Source organism: Orcinus orca, chromosome 11 (genome assembly GCF_937001465.1).
Source record: "Orcinus orca chromosome 11, mOrcOrc1.1, whole genome shotgun sequence".
Classification (NCBI taxonomy): domain Eukaryota; kingdom Metazoa; phylum Chordata; class Mammalia; order Artiodactyla; family Delphinidae; genus Orcinus; species Orcinus orca.
In genome coordinates, this window is record NC_064569.1 from 57,869,441 (window position 1) to 57,895,246 (window position 25,806).

At 41.1% G+C, this 25,806-nt stretch overlaps 1 protein-coding gene across 2 annotated transcripts in view; it reads left to right on the forward strand.

Annotated features, from left to right (window-relative positions):
• TPH2 (tryptophan hydroxylase 2) overlaps positions 1-18,426 on the forward strand; it is a 108,418-nt gene extending 89,992 nt beyond the window's left edge. The window contains exons 10-12 of one of the 2 annotated variants that reach the window (XM_049695001.1): positions 6,587-6,730; positions 15,588-15,721; positions 15,847-18,426. In XM_049695001.1, the coding sequence (XP_049550958.1) occupies positions 6,587-6,730; positions 15,588-15,721; positions 15,847-16,021 (453 nt within the window). In that variant the 3' untranslated portion in view covers positions 16,022-18,426. The remainder of the gene's footprint in view (positions 1-6,586; positions 6,731-15,587; positions 15,722-15,846) is intronic. The other variant, XM_004281901.3, reaches the window with a different exon arrangement.
• The last annotated feature ends 7,380 nt before the right edge of the window (positions 18,427-25,806 follow it).

Genomic DNA, 25,806 nt, shown 5'->3' on the forward strand with positions numbered 1-25,806 from the left:
GGTGAGAAGTTTTCTATCTTGTGACATTTGAGTGGTGACCTCCATGGCTTAAGCAGGGCAGCCTCCATTTTCACTTTCGTTTCCCAGTGTGGATTTGTACAGTATTGCCTTAGCAGTTCTATTTCAAAGTTTCCCCCTTAGCTATCAAGCCTCATTTCTGTTCCAATCCTATTATTATTTGCAGTTTAATCAAGATTAAGGGAATTGTGGCCAGAGGTGGGAAGGTACTTGCTGCTTGTAAGCTGGAATTTGATGTGGCTAAAATCCAAACTCTAATAGCTGGGGATTCATGGTAGAGGAGTGAGTGGGTTGGGATCTTGGACCCTCTTCACTGGTTCAACAATTTTTCAAGTGTATTCTTTGACATGCTAGTTGTTTGATGGAAAGATGTTAGAGAAAGGAAGGCTGTGAGACACATGGCTCGTTTTCTGTGTTTTTATCTGCACTTACTGAGGTGCAGATCCCTGGTGTAAGAACATCTTTGCATAGCATTCTTCCTTTCTGGGACTGATCCTCTTGTTATGACATGGGTACCAAATAGAACGATACTCGTCATGCTTGTGTGGGAGCCGGGTCCTCTAGGCCCCAGCTTCATGGGTGTTGAGACCTTATTTTCTTGATCGTGAAGAAGTGGTGGTGCTGGGGAGGGTAGGGGGAACAGAACCCAGGAGAGGGCTGGGGCAGCGTAGCTGGCTGAGGGCATAGCTATTTATACCCATTCTGGAAGTAGTTCAGTATTTCAGCAACAGGGGCTGTTGTGCTAGTTTGACGGGCTGGTAGTGGCTCTGCACCTGTAAGTGCACTTTGCTGGTGAGGAAACAAGGCAGGATCTGAAGTTAGGAAGCTGGAGTTTGACTCCTAGCTCTGCCAACCGTGGGTCAAGGAATCTGGGCCGATCCCTTGATCATTGAGACTCAGCTTTCCCATCAGTACAATGGAAAAAATAGTAACTACTCTATCAAGTTAGTAGGAAGGGAGCAGACGTGCAGTAAGATGACATATGTGCGAACACTTTGTTAAACCGCAGCTCTACTGGCTAAGTTTTCCTATTATTTTGATGTCTTACTGTCATGATTGAATTCTGTTGTCTAGTGAAAACTTCAAGTATGGAAGTATTTAGGGTTGTTTAGTCAAACACCAAATATTGTATTTCTGTGCCTTTTGAGCTGTTGGATCTGCTTTTGGTATATTTTTCTTGTTCCCCTCTCATGTTAGGGTGTGGGCTTAGAAGCTACATAACTGAAGTTTATTTGAACTGTGTACTAGATAAGGATAAATGGGGTCTGGGTGAGGGCCTGAGGGATTCTTTTCCATGTAAAGCAAATCAGATTTAGTGCATAACCTTTTGTTATGTTCAGCACATCTCAGTTAGGGCCATTTCCGACATTCTTTGCTAACTTCTTGGTTCCTGTCTGTCCTGCCTATGTGGATGATGGAATTCTAGATGTGGAATGATGTATGTATGCAATTACTTAGAAGTATATATTATCAGTTTGAAAAGATCATATTGTTAGTGAAGGCAGTAGAGAATATACATCACTCACTGACTCACTCACTCACTCACTCAGGCATTTATTAAATGATGTGTATAGACCGCTTTCCCAGACAAAGTAAAAGAAGTAGGTTACCTGGCTGTCTTCCTAGGACTTTGCACACCATTTTAATCCAATTTACGAATACAGACCGACTCTCAGGAAGAGGTGATATAATTATTTCAAAGGATTCAGAGAGTTGGGGAACTGGGAGGCAACAGGACCCTTCCAGAGGAAAATTGGAACAATAAATTTCTTTTTCACCAAGAATTTGAAAAAGGTGTACATCTCTTTAATTGGAGTATGGTATGTGCCTTAGCAAGAGCTTCAGGTACCTAACACCAAACGTAAAAAGGATGTTGCATCGTGTCCTTTTGTAAATCACTATGTGGGACCACGTGGATTTTGTTGGTGTGTTCAGTGTCTCTGGACGATGTTCCTTCCCGCTCTCACAATGTCCATTTGGCTAGGCCAGAACTGTTGCGAGAGTGGTGCACTACCAGTAGTGATCGGAAGATGGCAGCATTGGGCGACCTATCTCATTTTCTTAAGCACGCTCCCTGCTAGCTCATCCCGTGGCTGTGTTCCACAGCCGTGTTTGGATCTCAGATCGTCACTCAGACCTTCTTCTGCTTCATGACTATGTGTATGTAAATGACTCTGCTTTTCTTCTAGGGAAGAGGTCCGATGTATAATTCCTGTTTTGGTTTTCAGTTAATGATTATATGTAATTATAGTCGAATAAAATATTTATAAATAATTACTTATAATTAGTGGTATGTAGAACTTGGAATTCATGAACATCAGCTTTGATGAAAGGTAGCCTTCAATTTGGGAGGTGTTAATCTTAGTATTATTGTTTGTTTCTGTTTAAAAGACATTAGTGACCAAGACTCTGCAATCCTCTTTTACAGGAATTCTTATAGGGCTCAGGTTTTTTATTTTTTGTGGGGTTTTTTTTTTTTTTTTGATAATAGGTAGGATATTTATTTGGTAAATCTCTTGGGAATATATTACAGATCCACATATGGCAAGTGCTCTGAGGAAAACAAATTATATTTTCTTAAAATTTCAAGAAGCAATTAGCTACCCTTGAATTTTGAAGGGTCTCCAGGGGTCATCCAGTCCAACTCTAAGTAGGCTTTGCACTTAAAACCAGGCAGAAAACACGTACAATTGCCCCCTCCTCCCCATTAGTGATCGTGCCCAGGGTCTTCTGCATTTTGAGGTCTATACCTTATGCATTTTGAGGCATTAGAAACAGAAAGAGAAAAATTATCCTGAGCAAGTCCATAATTCAAATTTTGCCAACACCTGAGCTTCAGGTACATTTTATCATCCCTCTTTATCTGTTAGCCACACATGGAGCCGCAAATGGAAAGCTATCTCAAGGTGAAAGGTCTAATCCTCTGGTGAGAGGAGGCTGTAGAAGCAGCATCTGGGCTCATTCCTTGGTCGAGGACAGCAGGAAACCAGAGGGAAAGGCAGCTAGGGAATGAGCAGATGGAACTGTGTAAGGTCAGAGTTTCTGGAAGGATTCCCAGATGAGGGATGGGGCCAGAGAGCATTCTAAGCAACGGGAAGGAAGACACCCAGTGGCTCTTCCCTCTGAGGTTACCCTGATTCTAGAAGCACAAGGATCGAAGACACACTGATAGATTTACCTTGGAATTTTTAGCCGAGTTGATGCAGACCTTTTAATTCCTGCCTCACACTAGGACGGGATGCCAGATCTAGGGGAAGCCCGTGAGAATGGTGCACCAGATTTTCTCAGGGACTCTCTCAGCCTGCTTTGATTTGAATCATAACCATGACCGTGCATTATGTGCGCGTTGATACAACGTAAGCAAAATTAAAAATGCACACAATAGGCTGACCTAAGTGCTCCTGTAGCTGGCTCCATATGTGTACTATTCTGGAGGCTTTTGAACACGAGAGCACATTTTTTCACAAACTCTTCTGTATTCAATGTTAAGACTCCAAGGATTTCACATCCTGTGCTATAAATGCAGTACAAATTAGAGAAATCAGCCAAAGACACACTAAGAAGATGTCGTGAGATTCTGGTTTTCCTGATTTAGCCTTTCATGTCCCCATTTTTTTGGTGGTAAGGAAAAAATCATGCATCTATTAATCTTTTACCTGGAAACTTTAAAATGTGACAGATGTTGAGCTCATAAAACACTGAGCTCTAGATCTCTTAAATATCACCATCTAGACCCGTCCTGGGTAAATCACTTCATCCCCTTAAACTTGAGTTTTCCTTTTGGTAAAGTAAGAGGCTGAACTTCCAGGCTTCCTGTTCTATGACTGTATGATCACTTCTCCACCATGCCCAGGACTGTGCAAAATTTTTTGGAGGACAGACTTGAGGGCTGTATTTTAACATTTCTTTCTTTTTTGTAATTGAAGTGTATTTGACTTACAATATTATGTTAGTTTCATGTGTACAACGTAATGATTCATTGTTTCTATACGTTACAAAATAATCACCATGATAAGTCTAGTTACCATCTGTCACCATACAAAGTTATTACAATATTATTGACTGTATTCCCTATGCTGTACATTTCATCCTCTGTATTTTAACTTTTCAACACATCTTCACATCTCTTATTTTGGTTCTTCTCATGAGGCCTCTGTGATACTGAGTTCTCCCACCCCACTGCTACCCCTGGCCCAAGTCATCCTCTAAGTCGCTCATCACCCTTGTCTTGACTGCCACTACCTTCCAACTGGTCTCTCTGCTTCCACCCTTGCCCCCTATAATCTATTCTTTACCGAGCACCAGCGTGATCTTTTGGAAATGAAATCAGAACACATGTCTCTCCAGCCTAAAACCTTCCAATAGCTTCCCAGACACCCTTGGAAATACACATCTATCCGTGCCTCAGGGCCTTTGCATTTGCTGTTTCCTTTGCTGGGAACACTCTTTCTCCTAGGTCTTTGTACAACTGGCTTGTTCATTTTCTAAAAGAAAGGGCCATTTTCAAGTAGGTTGCAGCTTAAAGGTCACTCCTGCAGAGAGGCTTTCCCTGATCCCTCCATCTAAAACAGCCGTATCCTCTGCTTGCTCTCTGACACTTACATGATATTATTATTTATATAGCAGATTTGTATAGCAGATTTCGCCTGACATTCATCCTGTATGTTGATTTTTGTTGTTGTTACTTGTCTCATCCCAGGAGCATACCTGCTTCATGGGTTGGGGAACTTTGTTCCCTTGTTCTCTGCTAGAGCGGAGGCTGGCATATGATAGGTTTGTAGGAGTGTCTGTAGAATAAGTAGATGAATGAATGGACGTCATAGGCAGGAAAACTACAAGAGTAGTTGGGCCCAGAGAGGTTGTGGTCACAGAGCTAATTAGAAGCAGGGGTAAGACTAGGACTCAGGCCTCCTTGTGTGTGTCTTTCCTCCATGTCCTGCTGTCACACAAAAAGCCTAATCTAGAAATACTTCATTCACTGTTTATTTGTTCACCGGATATTTATTGAGCTCTTATTATGTTTCTGGCACTAGTCTGTGTCAGTTGTTCTCAGCTAGAAGTGATGTTTCCCCTCTGGGGACATTTTTCAATGTCTGGTCGCTGCAGATGGGGTGGGGGGGTGCTACTGGCATCTAGGGGACAGAGCCAGGGACGCTGCTAGACATCCTGCAGTGTACAGGATAGCCCCCTGCAGCAAAGAGTTATCCAGCCCAGCGTGTCAACACTGCTGAGATTGGGGAACTCTGTTCTAGATGAACAGACCGTGATACTGCTCTCATGGAGTTGATGGTTTTGTGGGGGGAGACAGATGACAAACAGTATAGTTCATACATGAAGACTATGTCAAAAAAGTGATGGGACAGAAAAGAAAGACAAGTCAGAACAGAGTAAGAGGGGGTGCCGGTGGGTGCTGTGGGTGGTGACAGGGTAGGAAGGGCTGTAATTTTCGCCTCTTTGGGAGATGAATCAAGAAAGGAGATTTTGCCTCTGGAGGCTCAGCTCCATGACCTGGAATGACGAGGCCTTCGGGTCCAGCCCAGGGCTACAGAGCATTGACCACTCAACGTCAGAGATCATCTACACATAATAAAAATATAAAACCCTCCAGAACCAAGGGACATCTTGACCTCCAGATAAGAATAGAGCAAATAGCCATGGGCTAGAATTAATCAGTATTTTCTGCTCCTTTTCAGGGATGTTTTCATTCTCTTTCTCAACCCCTTCATTGCTCCATCATCACTAATGCAGGACAGTGTTAATTTGATGAAATTTTTTATTGCTCATTCTCACTTTCCTCTCAGAGCACAAATAGTGTAATTTCAGCCCCTCTCAAGAGCATTGTGAGTTTTTTGGTTGTACGGAGATTTCTGTCTGTCTAGGTTGATTTCCTAGGAACTCAACAGAAGCAAGTGTAGATTTTAATATCTTGGGGAAGCTGTAGTAGTTAATGATGGTAAAACTCGGCCCAATGAAATCATTCTTACTATATGTATTTAATGTATATGCATATAAGTATGTATACATGTAAGTGCATACATAGGTATCCATTTAAGATTTCGCTAAGAAAATGGTAATTTGGTAGGTATATACTTGTTTTCTTGCTGTTTCCTGGTTTCTTCACCACAATTCTTTACCAAGCGTTGGCGCATAGTAGGTACTCAACAAATGTTTGTTGAATGAATAAACAAACTGCAAAAATCAGTTTAGGATTACTGAATTCCAAGTTATTTTTCCACATTTACACGGTGCTACTGAACCACAACTTATTAAATATAGTAGCATATTCTTCTGGCATTATCACCGTGACATATTCATTCTTTCTAAATCTGTGTTTTTTTAAATTTTAGAGTCATTGCAAGGACTATGATTTGACTCATAGGGTTTCTGAATCCAGGAAGCATAAGACTCTTAGTAGTTAATACTTTTTCCATTTACCTTTAAACTAGGGAGGGATTATTAGGCAATAAATGTCAATAAATCTTCTTGACTTAAATGCGTTTTAATGGACAGTGCTGAAGAAATTATGCAGAGTGCACCATTTTATTTTGGGTGCCATTTTATTTTACAGAAGAACGTATTACCCATTTCACTGGCTGTGTGTCCACTTCTTTTTCAGTGCTATTTCTTCACTATTGAGTTTGGCCTTTGCAAGCAAGAAGGGCAGCTGCGGGCATATGGGGCTGGACTGCTTTCCTCCATTGGAGAATTAAAGGTATGAAGCTGTAAACGCAAATATCCTTCCCGAGCAAACTGGTTCAAGGTCATGGAAGATATTGATTTGTCTGTCTGAGTCTCTCTACTCGCAGATACCGCATGCATATTTAGTGCAGGGGATTTGGTACCTCACATGTGGGTGCTGACCTAACTTTGTGCACTTCTGAAAATGGGCCATGCCTTTCTGGGTTTGTGGTGTGACTCAAACGGATGAGCAGCCATGTGCACGGATCAACAGGAATGACAAGTGTATGCTCAGATGTTGGGTAACAAATGACTGGCCTAAATATAGTGCTGAAAACTGGGCACTGAGCTAGCAGTGATCCTACTGATTGAAATTCCCTTGTAAGGGTGGCTTAGCCTCTCTTATTATTTCTGTCATCACCATGGCTCCCATGGATTCCCCAGCATCTGCTTCCCAAAGGAGAATTAGAGGTTATTTTAGCTTCTTCAGAATTAATGTAAAGTAAAACATTTATGGGCATATACAATAAAAAAAATAACACTTAAATAAATATGTGGTCCAAGAGGTATCTAATATGTGTAGTGATGCCTAAGGGATGCTATTTTTTTTTTTTTTGCCTTAAAATACAGTTAAAAAATCATTTATTCAGAAATGTTGGAGTCCGGGGCATTCTGATCATTTAAATATTCTGGTTACTTAAGAATTGCTATCTGTATACCACTGGGGGATAGCAAGTTTTGATGAATTTAGAATGCATTGTGATATCTAATCTGGAAACGGTACTGAAAATAATTTAATCTTTCTTTGATTATTCAGACTAAGGTCAGGATTATGGACGATCCTAGGGTTTTTATTTTGAGTATTTATTATCCTTGCATAATGTGACTGGGATATATATGATGACTGGCACTTTTTAGATGTTCGTACTTTTGAAAGATGCAATTTAACTGTAGTTTCATTGAGTCCATTCACTTTATGACTTCATTCATTCATTCATTCCACAAATATTTGGTTGAGCATCTACTATGCACCATGTACTATGCCAGGCACTGAGGATACAAGGACAAATAATGACGATGAAGAATAAGAATATGAAGAAGATAACAACTGCCTCAAAAGACACTTAAATAGACTTTAGTATTTTAGGGGCTTTAAACATATTAACCCACTTAATTCTCATAACAACCCAATGGGATAAGTAACACCATTATCACAGATGAGAAAACTGAGGTATAAAGACATTAAGGAGCTTGTTCAAGGTCACACAGCTAATAAGTGTTGGAGGTGGTCCCAAGTCCAGGCAGTCTAGGCTCCAGGATCCAAGCCCTTGACCATTAGGCCCTATTGCCTGGGATCCCTGTTATCAAGGAGGTTACATTCTAGTGCAGGAGATAAATGACCAAGATAATACAGACAGTGTGACAGATGTGCCCGGCACATTTTAGCCCATGCCTGGGGAGGCTTCCTGATGAGGGTCCTGCTGCCCACGCTGATGCTGGAGGAGTGGGAAGGATGAATAAGGGACGGATGAGATGCTGGATCAATCAGCACATAGCAGTGTGTGTGCTCTACTCAAAGCCTGGCCCATTAAGGGAGCTGCCTGAGGCCCTGTCTGGCTGGAATAGATGATAATATTTAATGTAACAAAAGCCTGATGTAATGTGTTAAAATTTTTTTTTCTTTTCTTTCTTTTTTTTTTTTTTACTAAATTCTCAACAACAAAAAAATCCATTTGGGGTTAATCTCAAAGCCCACAGCAATAGCATGACGTCATATGTCTGTAAGACCCGTGTCTTCCATAGATTGTTTCCTGATTTCCCTGAAAAAAGAATTAGTCAGAAAATTATGTAGCTCTTGAGCTACATCTATTTACATTCTCTTCAGAGGGCTTATAAATGATACCAGGAACAAAAGAAACAAGTCTCTCTTATTGCCCCAACTTTCAGCAGGGTCCTCTGGTCTGGTTAATGAGGCGTGTGTAGGCAGCACTGGGGTGAATCTGTTGTTTTTGTTCCTATTGGTATGGACCGAATTGTCTGGAAATGGAAATCAGCCAGAAACATGTGAAGGGCATTGTCTGCCGTGAATCTTCTTGTTCTGGTCCACCACCTCTGGTCATTAGCATTCTTCCATTCCCAAATTTCAACACTCTATGATTGCTACTTTAGACCATTTTTACAACTCAGAAATTCCTTCTATATGAAATGTCTTCTGACTGTTCACAGAGAATATGTAACATGAGACCTTTCCTTAGAGTCTTAGCTTTACCCTCACCCCATCCCTGCCCTGCTCGGTGTCAGCATCCAGAGCCTTCCCCCAGCGCTTGTGAATACATCTGTCCAACTTTTATTTGGAAGAACAAATGATAGTTCTGAGCCCAGGTGGGGATAACTTTATTATTATTATTATTATTTGCGGTACGCGGGCCTCTCACTGTTGTGGCCTCTCCCATCGCGGAGCACAGGCTCCGGACGCCCAGGCTCAGCGGCCATGGCTCACGGGCGCAGCCGCTCTGCAGCATGTGGGGTCTTCCCGGACCGGGGCACGAACCCATGTCCCCTGCATCGGTAGGCGGACTCTCAACCACTGCACCACCAGGGAAGCCTGGGGGATAACTTTATTAATAGCATTATAATAATTCCTGTGCAAACCCACTTACAGTTTTGGACGCAGTTACCTTTTGTGGTAAAATGTGTTTTTGCTGTTCCAATTATAGGCCATATGTAGGTCTCGGGTAAGTTGTTGGAGGTTTTGGTGTAGTCCTTATACTTTTTACATAACTATGCACAGTTCATCTTCTTTCCTTGAACTGAACACATTTTAAAATGTGTGCTTTAAGAGGCTAAGTTTCCAGAGTGTAAATGTTGCACGTCAGAGCTGGCCAAGCACTTCCAAGTCCTGTATCTATAGTTTGAAGGATAGCTTTCATTTTTCCCTCTTATTTTTTGACAATGCTTATTTTTTATCTTTGAAGAGAGAAAAAAATAAATATGGAAATGCTTATAAAATCTAACATAAATCTGATAACTATAAAGACAATTTTTAAAAAATCTCAACAATGATTGCTCTCTCTCGTTCTAATTATTTTTTCGGTGATGTACTTTTATGAATTCCAAAAATGTATTTGGGAAGGGCCTTTCCATACCTTCATCACTGTGGGGAGCAGTTAATAATGAGCTAGATCATCTAGAAAACTGACTTTAAAAAAAGGTTGAGACTAGAATAATTGCTTGCTGTTCACCCACAGTCTGGTATGTGTCTTTCCTTTAATGTTCTTTTTCTATCTCAGAGTTGACCTAACTATGTAAGTCTCTCATTAAAAAATTTTTATTCACTCATTCATTCATTTATTTTATTCAACAAACTCAAAATTGAAAGTTCAGATTTCAAGAAACTTGGAGTCTCTAGAAGGGAAGGTCTAAGAAAGTGATGAATATGGGTCTTTGCTGAATCCAGTTCCCTTGGAGAAGCAACAGTGAGGAGATCTTGTTCACACGAGGTGGTAAGCAACTGATTACTAATCGATGAGTTGCCTGAGTCTTATCTCAAAAAGTCAATCCATCTCAAAGCAAAAGGCAATCTCTCCTTCTTTCTCATGGGCGAGGGTAAAGTCTAGTTCTTTGTTTCCTTAAGGGCAGAGATTAGATTCTTTTGGTAAATGGCCTTAGCACCTACCCCATAGGAGTTGCAGGAATATTACATACAAATACACGTGTTCTGCTTTTCAGGTTTTGACAAAGCTGGTGGTTTTTAAAATTTTAATTATTATTATGTTTTAGTTTTAGGATATCCTTCTATGGTGAATTTATTGTACTGCTTTTATAGAGCTATTCATCAGCCTTCACAGAACAGCCTTATATTTATTACAATCATTTGTATTTACAACCACTTGCAGCAACTCTGTGAGGTGGTGAGAATTACTGCCAGGCTGTAGAGAAGAGGCCCAAGGCCCCCGTGGGTTCCCTGAGGTCATCCAGTATGTCAGCGGGTGGCTGGAGTTGGGACTCTGAGAGCGTCTGAGCTCTCACACCTTTCCTGCGTTCCCATGGCTCACAGCTCCCTTCCTCTTGCCTCTTCCTTTCCTGCAGTAGCACTGTTAGTAATAACAGAGCAAATGCCGGACATTGGGAGCTGGAGAAGGGTCTTTGGCTTTTACACAGGGATTTCTTGAAGAGGGAGTTTGTTCCCTCCCTCCTGCAGCTTATTCAAACTGCTGAAACTTTCAACATCACTGATGAAAAGAAGTGTGATGCCATCATCACCCCGTTTGGCAATAGGGATGTTGCTACCACATTGTGCTCGGTTAGCAGGAAGAACGTTCGAGGAAGGTTCAAAAATTTCATAGACACACATACGTACATACATATACAAATGTATATATTTGTTGTTCTGACGTGGGAAAGGATGATTGTAGTGTGAGTGTATGCAAATTTTTATTCAGAATCTAGGGCCCAAACTATCTAGACTTCACACTTGAGTTTTTCCCTAACTTTAACCAGTCCTAATATAGAGGGTGAGGATCACAGGTTTACATCTAGAAGAGGTGCGATAATAACTCTGTGTCATTGCAAAGGCAGGTGGCTGGAAGGAAGGAAGATTTTTGAGCTGATGAACTCAGGACAGGCACTGTTGCGGTCTAGGACCTGGCAGCCTCATAGCTAGGGCCATGCTTCTTTTCTCGATGGGTTCCAGAGGAGCTGTACCAATGGTGGAAGGTGTGGCTGGTTGCATATGTACACCAAGAATCATCTGGAGACCGAAGTAGCAAGGATAACATAATTTACTGAGCACTTCCCATGTGCCAGGCTCTTTGCATGTATTGCCTCCTTTAATTCTCACCATATTCCTGGATTATAGATAACTGTAAGTATTTCCATTTTCCAGATTAACACAGGAATAGGCTGACAGAGGTGAAATAATTTGCCTCAGATCATGTAGAAGCTAATTGGGTTCTGGGAAATTTTTGATGTTGAAAGAGACTTTTTATTTAAAAGACTGGAACTGGCAAATAAGTCTTAATTTTTGCGCTAAAGCCAATTAATTGGTAACGGCCATCTCTGTTGGGAAGGGTGGGAAGGCCATGCCCAGGCCCAGTGGGAAAGGCTGCTGTGGTGAATTTACGCTGGTTGGGGTGGAGGGAGGGGATGGTGGTGTGAGAGCTGTGTATTTGCAGGCCCTGTTAAAATCGTATTGCAAGAAGAGCTTTAGAATTCATGCAGATATAACCTTTTCAGTTTATCAAAGAGGAAACTGCATCTTAACCTGCGGAATTTTCACTCATTTGATAAACCTGTGGGACAGCTATGTTTAGAACTTAGGTCTCCTGGCTCCAAGTCCTGGGTTGTTGTCTTTGGCCCTATGGGTAAATGCAAAACAGTCCTTTTAGAGAGCATGTAGACGAGAGGTGATTCTCAAGTATTCCTGCACTTTAAAAATGGCTTGAGAGTAAAAGACTGTCAGCCAGATTCTCTCAGCATTATAAAGCCTCTCTGCAGGAAGTTGGATTAATTCTTGCAGACTTCAGGATATCAGACTGTTAACACTTTGGAAAGGATTCACCGTGGAGCTCTCTGGGGACATCAGGCAGTTTGGCTCTATGTTTACAGAGAAGCTACTCTGGACACGGAGGAGAGGGCATGATAGCTGCTCCCCAAAACCAAGGTTGCTTAGAGAGAGACATGGATAGGAGCTGAGAAGACAACTCAGTAGGACTTTGCCCCACTGGACAGTGGAATCAATAAAGACATGAATGCTATTTTATGGCCCTTGAGCTATGCTTCAGTGTTCAGAAACAGGGGTCCTCATGGGCTGCATGCATGTTCCTGGCATTCATCACACAAGAGAGCTCCCCATCAGTAAATGAGACCACTCATAGGTGTGATCACCACCTCATTTGTTGGCCTCACTCCGTGGCTGCTCCCCCAACTCTGGGCTCTCTCCAGGCTAATCCTTGGGTGCCATTATCATTTCCATATTTGTAACAACCAAGGGAGAGAACTGGTCGCATGCTCCATGGATGGAGAGGTCCCCAGCACGTAACCAGGTATTGGACGCAGCAGGATCTTGAGGGTAGACTGCATTGTTGAGAGCTTAGAACAGTGAGCTTCCCGTTTTCCTTTTGATTAGTACATTAGGCAAGTGTGAGATATATTACCTGATGGTCTTTGCTTCAAATCATATGCTGTGAATCCACTGACTTTTCTTGAAGTCTGGGGCAGAGCACCCTGCCCTCTGGGCTTTTTCTTGATCCACTCTCATCCCATTTACCTGTTAAAAAGATGAAATGAGCTCATTTGAGTATCCAGTAGAATCATAACATGATACATTTTTCTAAAACGACACTGATTTCGGTCTCTGTTATTACATACACATCTTCTGGAGGTATCCTCTACTCAGGATGACTGCTGAGGGTGCTGATGTCCTATCACAGCATTCCAGACCTAAGCAGACAAGTTTCACCTTCTTCCTGTGCTTGTCCTTGACCTAGTGAAAAGCCTGGCTCAGCAGGAAAGCCCTGAGGGAGCCATGGCTTAAATGTTCATACAGTCTATATTGCTCCCACTCTGCCGTGCCCCTGAATGCGGGGGTGAGAACATGGAAACATCTAGGACTCTGGGTCAGTCACTGTCCTCCTTTTCATATGTACTGATGGATAAATGGACAATTAGAGCAACATACTAAATAAAACGCACCCAGAGTGTATGGCTGCGAAGAAAGGAACTTCTAGCTCTGAAAGCCAATAGGGGGCCTATTCTTTGCAGAGGAGCAACAGCTCTCATCAAAGCACATTTTGTTTCTTGAAACTGTGAAATTGTTTTAAAAATGTGGACAGAATTATTTGTCATGTGGAACCCCAAATCCCTTGATGTTCACTGCACTGCATTGAACCTAGCACAAATGCATTTGCTGGTGTAAGTGACCTTCCGCTTACAGTGAAGTTGTTCTGTGGGCCAAAAACTATGAGTCCACTCCAAGGGGCCCTCTGCATTCCCTGATTCACATACGCATTGATCTGGACAACGGAACTTTGTGGGAAAGCAAATCAAACACAGGGTAGGACCATGTGCCCTTTCTCTTGCCCGTCAGTCCTTGGGTTCACAATTACATTTTCAAACTTAGGGAACTATGTAGCCTTCTTCATGGAAGGCTGTAAATCATTCCATGCATTTTGAAATTGTTGGGGGAATGTACCAAGAATACTGAACAGGAAAGGTTTTTCAGCGTTTCTCCAGGAAATCTTAGCAGTTAGAGATTGAAAAGTGCTTTGGGTGGAATCCAGAGACTGGAATAGAGTGTCTTCAGAAATCACCCAGCCCAAACCTCTCACTTACACTTGAGGAAACGGAGGCCTAGAGAGGTGAAATCATTTGCCAAGGTTATCCAGTTAATAGCAACGCCAGGACTAGAGCCCGAGTTTTCTAATTCTCAGTTCAAGGCTGTTTCTGCTACCCCTTTCTCTCTTTGCATCTCTCTCCCAACTAATTTACCCTTTAAATTAAGAAAGAGAGAATCTAGAGGGGTATTTCTCAAAATATAGTTCACAACCATCTGTGTGTGAATCACTTTGGATGCCTTTAAAATGCAGATTTCTGGGATTTATCCAGACCTACCAAATAATATTGAGGCCTGGGTATCTGCATTTTCTTTCTTTCTTTTCTTTTTTCTTTTTTTTTTTTTGCTGCATTGGGTCTTCGTTGCTGTGCACAGGCTTTCTCTAGTTGTGGTGAACAGGGGCTACTCTTTGTTGTGGTGCTTGGGCTTCTCATTGCGGTGGCTTCTCTTGTTGTGGAGCACGGGCTCTAGGCATGCAGGCTTCAGTAGTTGTGGCTCGCGGGCTCAGTAGTTGTGGCTCGTGGGCTCTAGAGTGCAGGCTCAGTAGTTATGGCTCACGGGATTAGTTGCTCCGCGGCATCTTCCCGGACCAGGGCTCGAACCCACATCCCCTGCATTGGCAGGCAGATTCTTAACCACTGCGCCACGAGGGAAGTCCTATATCTGCATTTTCTACAAGCTCCTCAGTGATTCTTAGGTACATTCTGTGTGAGAACCGTCAATCCAGGGGCTATAAATAGGCAGGTGGCACCTGGCAGGAAATGAGCGCTAACTTTTAGCATCCCTGAATTTATCTTGAGAATAAAATCATTCATTGTTCCTTGCTCTTCTTAGTGCCAGTCATGTAGTGAGCTGAACGGGGCTAATGATGGTTCAAAGAGTAATTACACTGGCTTTCCTGTTTCCCTCATGCCTGCTGTGGGCATAACTATAACTATTAATACTAGCTCTTTTTTTTCCCCACCTGGCAATATTTATTTGCTGTATATTTCTCTGCTGTGCTTGGGGGAAGGTAAACGAATGCTTCGCACATATGCTTGAATATACAGGCCTACTCCAGCCTCTGTTGGTACACAGCACCTGGCCTCAAAATGTCTCGCAATGAGTCCACAAATAGTTCAGTCAGAGTCCCCATCACCTCTCCATGCAGGTAATTATTACTTTTGCCATTTAAGGGAAATTTCAGTACATTGCTTATAGCAATAAATTTAGGACCATATTTGTGCTCTCCTGCTTCTATTCATAGCATAGATCTAAAATTCCATTTCTATGGGGTTACAGCTCTGAACTGTCCTTCAGTATGAATTTTGTTGGTAATAAATAAAATAATACCATGTCTCATTTTTTTCCCTCAGCAACTAACAGACTTACAAACAAACAAACAAAAAACCCCTTAACACTCAATTTCCCCTGCATGTGGGAGAGTTCCATATTTCATGGTAGATGAGTAGCTGAAAAGTTCTGTAAAATGATTGAGCTGTGCTGTAGGAATGTGACATGGTGGCACTTTGGAAAGTCTCATCCTGGAGTTTAACGGGTTTTGCGGTATGTTTTGCAGCATGCTCTTTCTGACAAGGCATGTGTGAAAGCCTTTGACCCAAAGACAACTTGCTTACAGGAATGCCTTATCACCACCTTCCAGGAAGCCTACTTTGTTTCAGAAAGTTTTGAAGAAGCCAAAGAAAAGATGAGGTAAATTTATTTTTCTTCCATCTAGAGAAAATAACTTTTAATTTTTCTGGCTCTGTTCTTTCATTCTGTCTCTTGAACCAGTGAGGATTGATCCCATATCCTTCTCTTTGCTGTTTATTTTGCAGGGACTTTGCAAAGTCAATTACCCGTCCCTTCTCAGTCTACTTCAATCCCTACACACAGAGTATTGAAATTCTGAAAGACACCAGGAGCATTGAAAACGTGGTGCAGGACCTCCGCAGCGATTTGAACACCGTGTGTGATGCCTTGAACAAAATGAACCAATATCTGGGAATTTGATGTCTGGGACCTGTGTCATTGCCAGCCTGATCTTTTGGGGGCTTAGCAGCAATTCAGTCCATGTCGTATAACACCAATAGCTTTCTGTGTCTTGGCTTGGCTAGTAAGCATGCAATTCTGTATATTTCTACCTACTTGCAACTTATTGTGATAATGTATGAAACACCATAAAGAACCCGATGACAGATAACCACTCATTGTATGAAAGATCGTAATACATTTAAATGTCTTAAATAGATTTGACATTCCAGCTTAGTGTCCTTAACCAAACTGCAGCTATTGAAAATTGGTAACAAATAGCCCTCTTATGATTCTAGCTCGTGACCTTTCCTTTCTCAGACCTGAGCCTTTCCTCTGTGTTCATTAGATAACATGAAAATAGCAGTGAAACTGTTTCTGTTTTCTCTAGTATCAGTGTTTTCACAGCACTATTTGAGGTAAACCCAGAATTGTATGAAACTTCCCATCACATTAACAAAAGATTCAGTATTCTGTTTCAAAAATTGAAAGTAGCGAGCACACTAGTTGGAATGGTTTTTAGGTTGATTATTTATACAATGTAAGAAAAGAGAAATTTCCACAAATAGAAAATATATGTTGCATTGGCCTTGTAGAAACTGAGTTGTGACATGCTTCCCAAAGTATTTTGGAAGAAAACACTTCCAGAAAGGACATTAGGAAAGACTAAACAATGGGGAAAAATCTTGGGACTATGAATTTTATGCTGGAATAAAGAGATTATCATTCTCAGCTAGTTAACCCATTTCTCTTGGAGAATAATTATATCATAGAGCTTTGATTTCAATGACATAGAAATTGAGTCTCAGAGAGCTTAAGTGATCTGCTTAAAGTAGCACAGTTAGTGGTGCACCAACATTTACAGCCCATCACATCTCACTTTTGGATTGCTAAGACATTCAGCTTGGTGTATGTATGTATTTATGATGTGTAGTCATAGAAGGGAAACTAATGCTTATCAAAACTAATGTTTATCACTAAATAGGACTTGGTTTGTGATCAAGGGTTGACAGCAGTACAGAAATTTCCTCTCACACCCCCCAACCAAGCTAGGTCTCTGGGAGTCTGTCCACTTGGCTAAAGTTTGGGCAAATTTGGGTAAACAATACTGATATACCACAAATTTCAGTCATCTTTGCTATAAGAGGTATAATCAGGTGATTAAGTGAACAAATAAAAAATTGCTGAATGAGCGAATGAATTTTAGCTTCTGATTCCCTTAACAAATGCAATCACTGTTCCTCTAATTCTGCTTTAGTAGCACAGAATACTGGGTGGAGGAAAGAGGGGACACGAAAAAGTAGAGAAGAATAAGATGATGAAATGACATTTAAGTTAGCAATTCTAAAATATTTACTTGAGCAATTTCTAAGGATGTTCTTTAAATAGGAAACTACATGTGATTTCAAACTAATTTATACAGTTGTATGGTCCATTGTGAGTCAGAAATTTTTGGACTAAATGTATTCAGGAAGAATATGAGAAAGAGTTAAAATATATATCAGGGCTTCCCTGGTGGCGCAGTGGTTGACAGTCCGCCTGCCGATGCAGGGGACGCGGGTTCGTGCCCCGGTCTGGGAAGATTCCCACATGCCGCGGAGCGGCTGGGCCCGTGAGCCGTGGCCGCTGAGCCTGTGCGTCTGGAGCCTGTGCTCCGCAACAGGAGAGGCCACAACAGTGAGAGGCCTGCGTACCGCAAAAAAAAAAAAAAAAAAAAAAAAAAAAAAAAAATATATATACACATATATGTGTATATATATATCAGAGAGAGGTGAAATTACAATGAAAAATCAGAGGCTTGACTATCGGTTATCTTAATGATTGAGGCGCTTTCATTTCTGAAAGATTCTCAGAACAATGGACTTTTTGAGAAGGCATCTGGTGCCTAGAATGTGAGAGTCATGCAGTTTAAATGCTACGTTACGTGAATGAGACAGTGCCTTGACGAATTATCAGTGGTAGAGAAATGATGAGCAAGCTGAACCCAAGTAAAAGGATCTAGAATGATCAAGTAGTTGTCAAGTCCAATCATTTAATAAATCCATAAATACATAGTTTCTTACATCTTGCTTTGCTAGATCTAGATGACCCTGAGTAATTAGCTATTTATAAATATTAACCTAGAAAAATAACCCAGAAAAATGAATCCAGAAATTTCCAATGAAAAATAACAAGAGACTAAGAACAATAATTTAGAAATTTCCAGAACTAGTTGCTGAATTTTCTCAAAGGAGAAAATGGGCTGAGAAACTCTTAATGTCTGCTTTTTCTGTTGTTCCCATAATTTAGTGTTGCTTTAGATAACATTTTTGTCTTTTGTGACAACATGGACGGACTTGGAGGGCTTTATGCTAAGTGAAATAAGCCAGATGGAGAAAGACAAATACAGTAGATATCACTTATATGTGGACTAAAAAAATACATCAGAGGGCTTCCCTGGTGGCGCAGTGGTTGAGAGTCCGCCTGCCGATGCAGGGGACGCGGGTTCGTGCCCCATCTGGGAAGATCCCACATGCCGCGGAGCGGCTAGGCCCGTGAGCCATGGCTGCTGGGCCTGCGCGTCCAGAGCCTGTGCTCCGCAAAGGGAGAGGCCACAACAGTGAGAGGCCCGCGTACCGCAAAAAAAAAAAAAAAAAAAAAAAAAAAAATACATCAGACTAGTAAATATAACAAAAAAGAAGCAGACTCACATAGAGAACAAACTAGTGATTACCAGTGGAGAGAGGGAAGAGCGGGACGGGCAAGATAGGGGTAGGGGATTAAGAAGTACAAACTATTAGGTATAAAATAAGCTACAGGATACAGGGACAACATGGGGAATATAGCCAATATTTTATAATACCTATAAATGGAGTATAACCTTTAAAAGTTATGAATAACTATACTGTACACCTGTAACATATAATATTACAGCCACTATAATCCAATAAAAAAGGAAAAAACCCATATGTAGCCATCAAGCTTCCCCCTTCTAACCCCAGTGAAAGGGGAGCTTCTTAGTTAAATGTACTGAAGGAGAATTATATTTAATTGTAGACAAATTCCCTCAACAAAAAATAACATTTGAGCTATCTGCTGATTGACTATAGAGGCATCTTTAGTGTTCTTGTGCAAAATCTATGTTGTTTCAAAAATAGAAGCGCTGCAAAGTAAACAGGCTTTCCCGCAGAGCTTATAGAGGTATCATACAAGGAGGAGGAATTATTTGATTCTTCTTAGATTTGTTCTCCATTTGGAATAGCATGGTTTTTGCCATATGAAACAATGGAATCATGGTTTTCATTTGTTGTGAGCATTTAACGCGCAAATGCCATTACAACTAATAGTGGGAAAAGTCCTATAAAATTTAACAGCCATCATAGGAGAAGTGTTGGCAGAAAATGTCCCCAAATGGAAGTAGTACAACAAAATAATCACAGCCAGCTTCTTGTCATATCTGATACCTGCTCAGTGTAACCATTTGTCTCAGTTATGCCTCCTGACTTAAAGCTAAATTAAATAGATCCAAGGGCAATTATAAATTTAAAGACACTTACTCACTGTCATCTCACTGTGAATCGCTACTTTATTTTGGCTTTGCTGCTGTCTTCTGTAATCTGCTAATCAGAAGCCAACCCAAGGTTCTTAGCAAGACCAGGTTTCTCATGTATCACACCTTGCAAAAAACAGCCGGAATCTGATTCGTCCAGTTTTTTTCTTAAAGCATCCTTGTCTGTTATGAGTTGGGGTCAGGCAACCAGTATATTCTTGGATGATCAGTTTGTTTGGCATAGTGGATTGTTCATAAATTGCATGTTTTAAGAGTAGGGAACTCTGACCCAGAGTGGTTAAAAACTTTTTTTTACATTAGTGTTAAGGGTTGTGAAACTTGGATGTCTGGCTTAGTCTCAGTTATTTACTGTGTAATTTAGAAATGATGCTTTATGGGGATGATATATCTGTGCTTGTCTTGCTTGCATAGTAAACGGGGCTGAGCCTAACGAATGTAATGTATTGCAGCACTTACCAACATGAAAAGTTCTCAAATGAAAAACAGTATGCTTTAACATAAAAGCAAATAGAAATAGAAAGTTTCATTTTCAAATGGAGTCATGGCTCACATCATTTTCTTCATTTGAGGAGGAAAACATTAACACAAGATGTAGTTGTCCTCCAATTCATTTGATCTAATTTTCAACTTCTAAAGAATCGAGTGCTGATGCGTACTTTCATGAACCTTGTCTGTCTGATAATGAAAAAGAAAGCAGCCCAGAGCTTTCCAGTGTGTCTTGAGTTCTTTTTTTTTTTCTTCTTCAATTTCCAAAGACAGTCTCTTATTTGGGGAAATGATTGTTATGCAGATTGACTTTTTCTGGGAAGAGGCAAGGGAATTAATAGTGACATATTCCTTCTTCTCATATTAGATTTGCATGTGTTCAAAATAAACCAGTTCTGAAACATTGAATGGTGAGTCTTTATAATGTGACTTGAGGTCTCAAAACATTCATTCAATGGCTTAGACCATATCAGGGACTGTACCAGGCACTGTTCTAAAAACTGAGGATATAGTGGTGAATAAGGCAGAGGAAGTTTATGCCCACTTTGAACTTACATTCTAGTAGACAGATACCAGCAAAAAAAAAAAAAAACACTATTTGAGATTGTGGCAATTTTATGAAGAAAATAGTTGGGGTGATGTGATAAAGAGCAGTGGAGAGGGGAGAGATTAAGGTGGGCAGGGAAAACCTTTCTGAGCAGATAGCCTTTGACTAAGAACCATGGGATGAGCAGAAGCCAGGCATGAAGAGAGCCATGGAAAGAGTGTTTCTGGAAGAGGGGACAGCAAGATCAAAGTCTCTAAGGCAGAAGATTGATGTGTTCAAGGAAGACAGATTGATTGCTAGTGGGCTGGAGAGGAAGGCTAAGATGGCAGCATGGGAGGCAAGGATGAGATAATACAGGGTTCCACAGGGGGTCAGGTGGACCCTAAATGCAGTGGAGTCACTGGAGGGCTGTAAACAAGATCTGATTTACATTTTCAAAGGTTACTCAGGCTGCTGTGTGGAAACGAATTGTAGGGGGATTGGAGAGTGCTGTAAAACCAATTAGGAGACCATTGCAATATTGAGACTCCATAAAGTCAATATCTTACTGGATCATGGTGGACATCACTAAAAATAGTTGTAATTAAATAAGTTACAAAGTTAAGTAGGTGCCTCGGAACTGTCAGATGAAACACCAGGGAAAACTGGAATAACCAGTACCTGTGTTGATTATCATTGGGCTGGAGAAGCAGACATCCAATGATATCCTGTGTCTTTTGCAAATACGTAAAGCTTCCTTTGACAAAACAACATCATGTGAAACGTTTCCTGGACAGCTTTTAAGGATAAAAAGCCAGACTGGAAAGCAAATGCAATGTTTTTTTTCTAGAGACGCACAGATATTCACTGCATAAGCAAAAATGAAATAGAGAATGGGGCATTATTGGTGAACATTGGTAGTGCTGACAAGGTGATTCAGGACAACAAGGCTCCCTCACCTTCAGGCAAACTGAATAGTTGTGTTCACTGACTCTCTGGCCATTTCTATAGGAATAGGTCATATAAATGTAAGTGAATTCGTTAAGTCTATATCCACTCTTCTCGCTGCTGTCATCTCCCCAAATGTATATTTGAGAGATATACCACCAGCAAGGTTCACTTGCTGTGATTTCTTCCACTCTCTAAGAAGGATGGGTCTGGTGCAGCAGCTGGAAGTCTATTTCCTTCTTTGGGAGGATCGTGGTGAGCCCGCTGTTCAACCCAAGGGCACCTGTGATTATGGTGCCTGCACCACCATTTTCATAATCCAGTCTGGATACAGTTTTTATAATTGAACAACAAAAACATCTGACAGATGTGGGCAGGGTAATTTGAAAGCTAGTGGCACAAAGAAATCAAGTTCATTTTCTGTCAAAATCAAACCTTTAAAAACACTGCAAAGCTAACCCTCATTTTATAGGTTGAGAAAGCTAATATTAATTCTAAGAAGGTGGTAGGACTTTCCTGGTGTCTCCTTCACTCCTTCCCGATCCTTTGCAGTCTCCTTACTTTTTAGCTTGTTAATTTTCATGGAACCCACAAGATGCTGATTCAGTAGGTCTAATATTTCCAAAGGTTTGCAAATCACTGGACACATCTGATGTACAGCTCGCTCGATTTTAGTGAACAGCTAACTCCACAGACGTTAATGAGGCCAATTATTGGCAAGTGAATTTGAAGTGAAGAGCACATGAGGTTTGCAACTATAGTTATTTGTTTATCGGGATTGATTGAGGCAAACTTCCTTTTGATCATTACATCTGATTGATCACTGCACGTGGCATTATGAAAGAATGAGGTTCCCAAATCAGATAACTTGGAAGAAAAATCTCTGCCTTGCCAGGGTAGAACATGTCCCCCTATCCATTTCAGTGTGAAAGCCTAGCCATTAAGTTGGAATAGATCCTAATTAGCCGCCTTACAAATCTCCAAAACTTTTTGGTCTTTCCTGTTGAGCAGAACTTAAAAGAAGCCTAAATTCCTCCCTTGCCCACGTATAGTCAGTATCAAAGAAAATAACTTGCAGGGTTATACTTACTGCTGAAAACAAGTGCAGACATAGCAATCCTGATTTGAAGTGGCATTGGAAAGTATAATTTGATTCACCCAGCCAAATGATTACTGCAAGCACAGATCATCAGCACAGCCCACTCCAGCACATTTGAATTGGTGATCAGCTGACAGCTAATTGCCAGACTGAGTCTGCCTCTTGAGCTTCTGCCTGGGAACAGAGGGAACTGTTCACGACTCCTACCTAGCCTGGATGGAGGTATTTTTCCCATGTTGGAAATATGCCTTGGAGGGTGGTTGTCCCTCTGCTTATACTACCAGCTGTTGTTTGCCCAGCATCCGTACCCTTTTTTGTCCAATAACTGCACCCTCTTTTTTCTTTTGTGAACACTCTCCTACTTTTAATCCATACCTGGGATGAGGCTGACTCCCCCTCCCAGTTCCAAGGGTTGGGCTTCTGACCAAGGCTTCGATGAGATGTAGATATATTCCCCTGCCCTAAATGATTGGTGCCGGGCTGGGTCATGCTCTGAGGTGGGCCAATGAAGGTCAACCCCTGGACTTTTCTGGAACCATTGAGAAAGAGGTGTGCTTTCTTCTGTGGTTGGAAAGTGTAGCATGTGAGTCTGGAACTTCTGGGGGGCCTCTGGGTGGGGAATGCAGGACCAAGAGTAAGAGATGGGCCAGAGTCTTAATGTCATTGTCAAACTCATGGATTTAGCTGTGCTGAAGCAACATGTATCTTTGGACTTTCCAGGTCTGGGAGCTAATAAGTGGCCCCTCCTCCCTTGCTGTCATTTTCCTTTACTGTCCCTGGCACCAAAAAAGTGCTAATACCCGGGATAAAACACAAGAGGAGAGGCAGGAGATTTTACGTTTGCTTTTTTTCACATTTTTCCTCTTGGTTTTAGAAATCACAGCTTCCTAAAGAAGTACTATTTATGTCCTTTTGGCTTAGCCCAAGCCATAGAAATTTGGGATGCCTGATCTCTTTATCCTCCTCTAATTCTGGTAATGGTAGGACTTCTTCCAGTGAGATGTAGCCAGCAGAACTGCTCAGTAGAAGGCGCTAATTGGGTTCTAGGTGGCCATCTGAAATTCAATCTCTAAGCCACTGATTTCGTCCGTGGGAAAAGGATATCAAAGCAAATTAAACTTAAGATAACTGGATAAAACTTTTTCTGTTCCAGCTTTTAACTGTAACTAGCATTAGGAGGATCTGATTTTCATTAGAATTGGGCACTTTTAAACATAAATTCTCAGAGTATAGCAAAGAGAACATGGGCTTTGAAATCAGGTAAACAGAGGTACGAATTCTCATTTTTCTGCTTACAAAGCTGGGTGATTTTTACAGAGTTACTGACATTTTCTGAGTTTTAGTTTTGTTTTCTGTAACATGGGAATGAAAATACTTCATTTACATAATTATCATGAAAATTAAACATGATACATGCCTAATCATAAAGATTACTTAACAAATGTTAATTTCCTCCTCTTTTTGTTTTTAAATCTAAATGCTCTTAACCATCTCCAGCTTTTCCCACACTTTTAAATGATAAAATCATTGTACCTTAATGGCCCAAAGAAGTGTTATACCATGTTACGGGCCATTGTTTTTATCTCTATGACTTTTCATATTTTTATTTGACCAGATTTTAGTAGCACTGACTGAATCTCATTGAGCTGTGAATCTGTAGGACTGTGGTCATTTGCACTATGGCCTTAAATCATTACCTGGAAATTCAAAAGCAGTGGATACTGACTGATTCAGTGACCTCAGAGATGGTTTGCATTTCTATCTGGACATCAAAATTTATATCTATGAAATGGGAATAAAAATATAAAAACCTGTTCAAATTAATGAAACAATATAAAGGTTGGAACTTTCTAGGAGAATGACACTAAGCAAATAGAACTATTATTCATAGTTCATTGGATTGTGGCAAGTTGACTCTGAGCCATTCCCCAACTGTCCAGCTCAGAAAAACTGGAATAGAAGGCAGAGTGGTTGGTAGGTATATGTTCCAGTCACCAGTCCAGGTACTGAAAGGCAGGCCCAGCCAAGCCCCTCTCTGACAGAGGTACTGCACTTCCAAGGCTCCCTTTCAGAGAGCAGTTGAGCTTAGGGTTGTCTCTGATGAAAATAAAGTCCTGGTCAGAGGGAACAGATTACATCCAGAATATAAACGCATTTTATTTGCAGAGCAGGAAAGGACAGTGCTAAGTGAAAATAGGAAATTGGAGTATTATGTGTTGGGAGAGCAATTCCTTTTATCCCTGCAGCTAATGGACTGAACAAAAAGTGAACAATTTGTTTCATGTGATAATTCACTAACTAACTGACAAGGCTTCCATTTCTGAGTCCCTTTCCACATTCAGCTGCTTGTTTTGTAGTGCAGTACTACAATTATCTGCCTATCTCTTGCATTGCATAAACGGGATGGCTGAAATATATGTGAGGAATAACCATAACTGCGTAAGCTCTTCCTGTTAAAGGAAGGAGGGAAGGAAAGGCAATATGGCGCGTCTTCTCCTTGCCTTAAAGTAGCCATCTGTTTCCTTTGTGATGTTCTCTTCTCTGGAGAGAAGACTTTTAGAGAAATACTGTATTCTAAAATGGGAAGGAGAACAGTAGCTGGGTTTAATTTCACTTTGCCTCCTTTTCAACTTTGTTGTAAATTGACCAACCTTGAATGGAGGGCTGGTTCTAACCACCAGCCTAGACACCGAGCAGTTACCCCCTTGTCGTGCCTTTATGTGGGGACCTGGATGGGGAGAACTCACGTGATAGCCCACCCTCACTTCAGTAAAGATTATCATCAAAGATCGATCAACTATTAGCTTTATTTTCTATTCCTAAACATTACTTTGTTGACTTTTATTTGTGTATCTTTCGTATATTTTGGGTTTGCTTGGGAGCGTCATTACTTAGGACTCATGAACCAACAGGCAGTGATGTAGAGGGCTTTCAAAAGAGACTGGAGCTGATAAGCAGAAGGGCTTCAGTTTCTGCTGTCACTTCTGCTTCTCTGCACATCTGTTCATTCTACTCTCTGGAACTCTGTTTTATTCTTCCTTTTTCTCTGCAGATGGGATTTTTCTACTTATGCATCTGCATGGTGGAATATGGTTGGCTCTAAAACTCAGGAGTTTTATGTGTTATAGTTTTAGCCAAAGACAGACTCACTGCCTCTG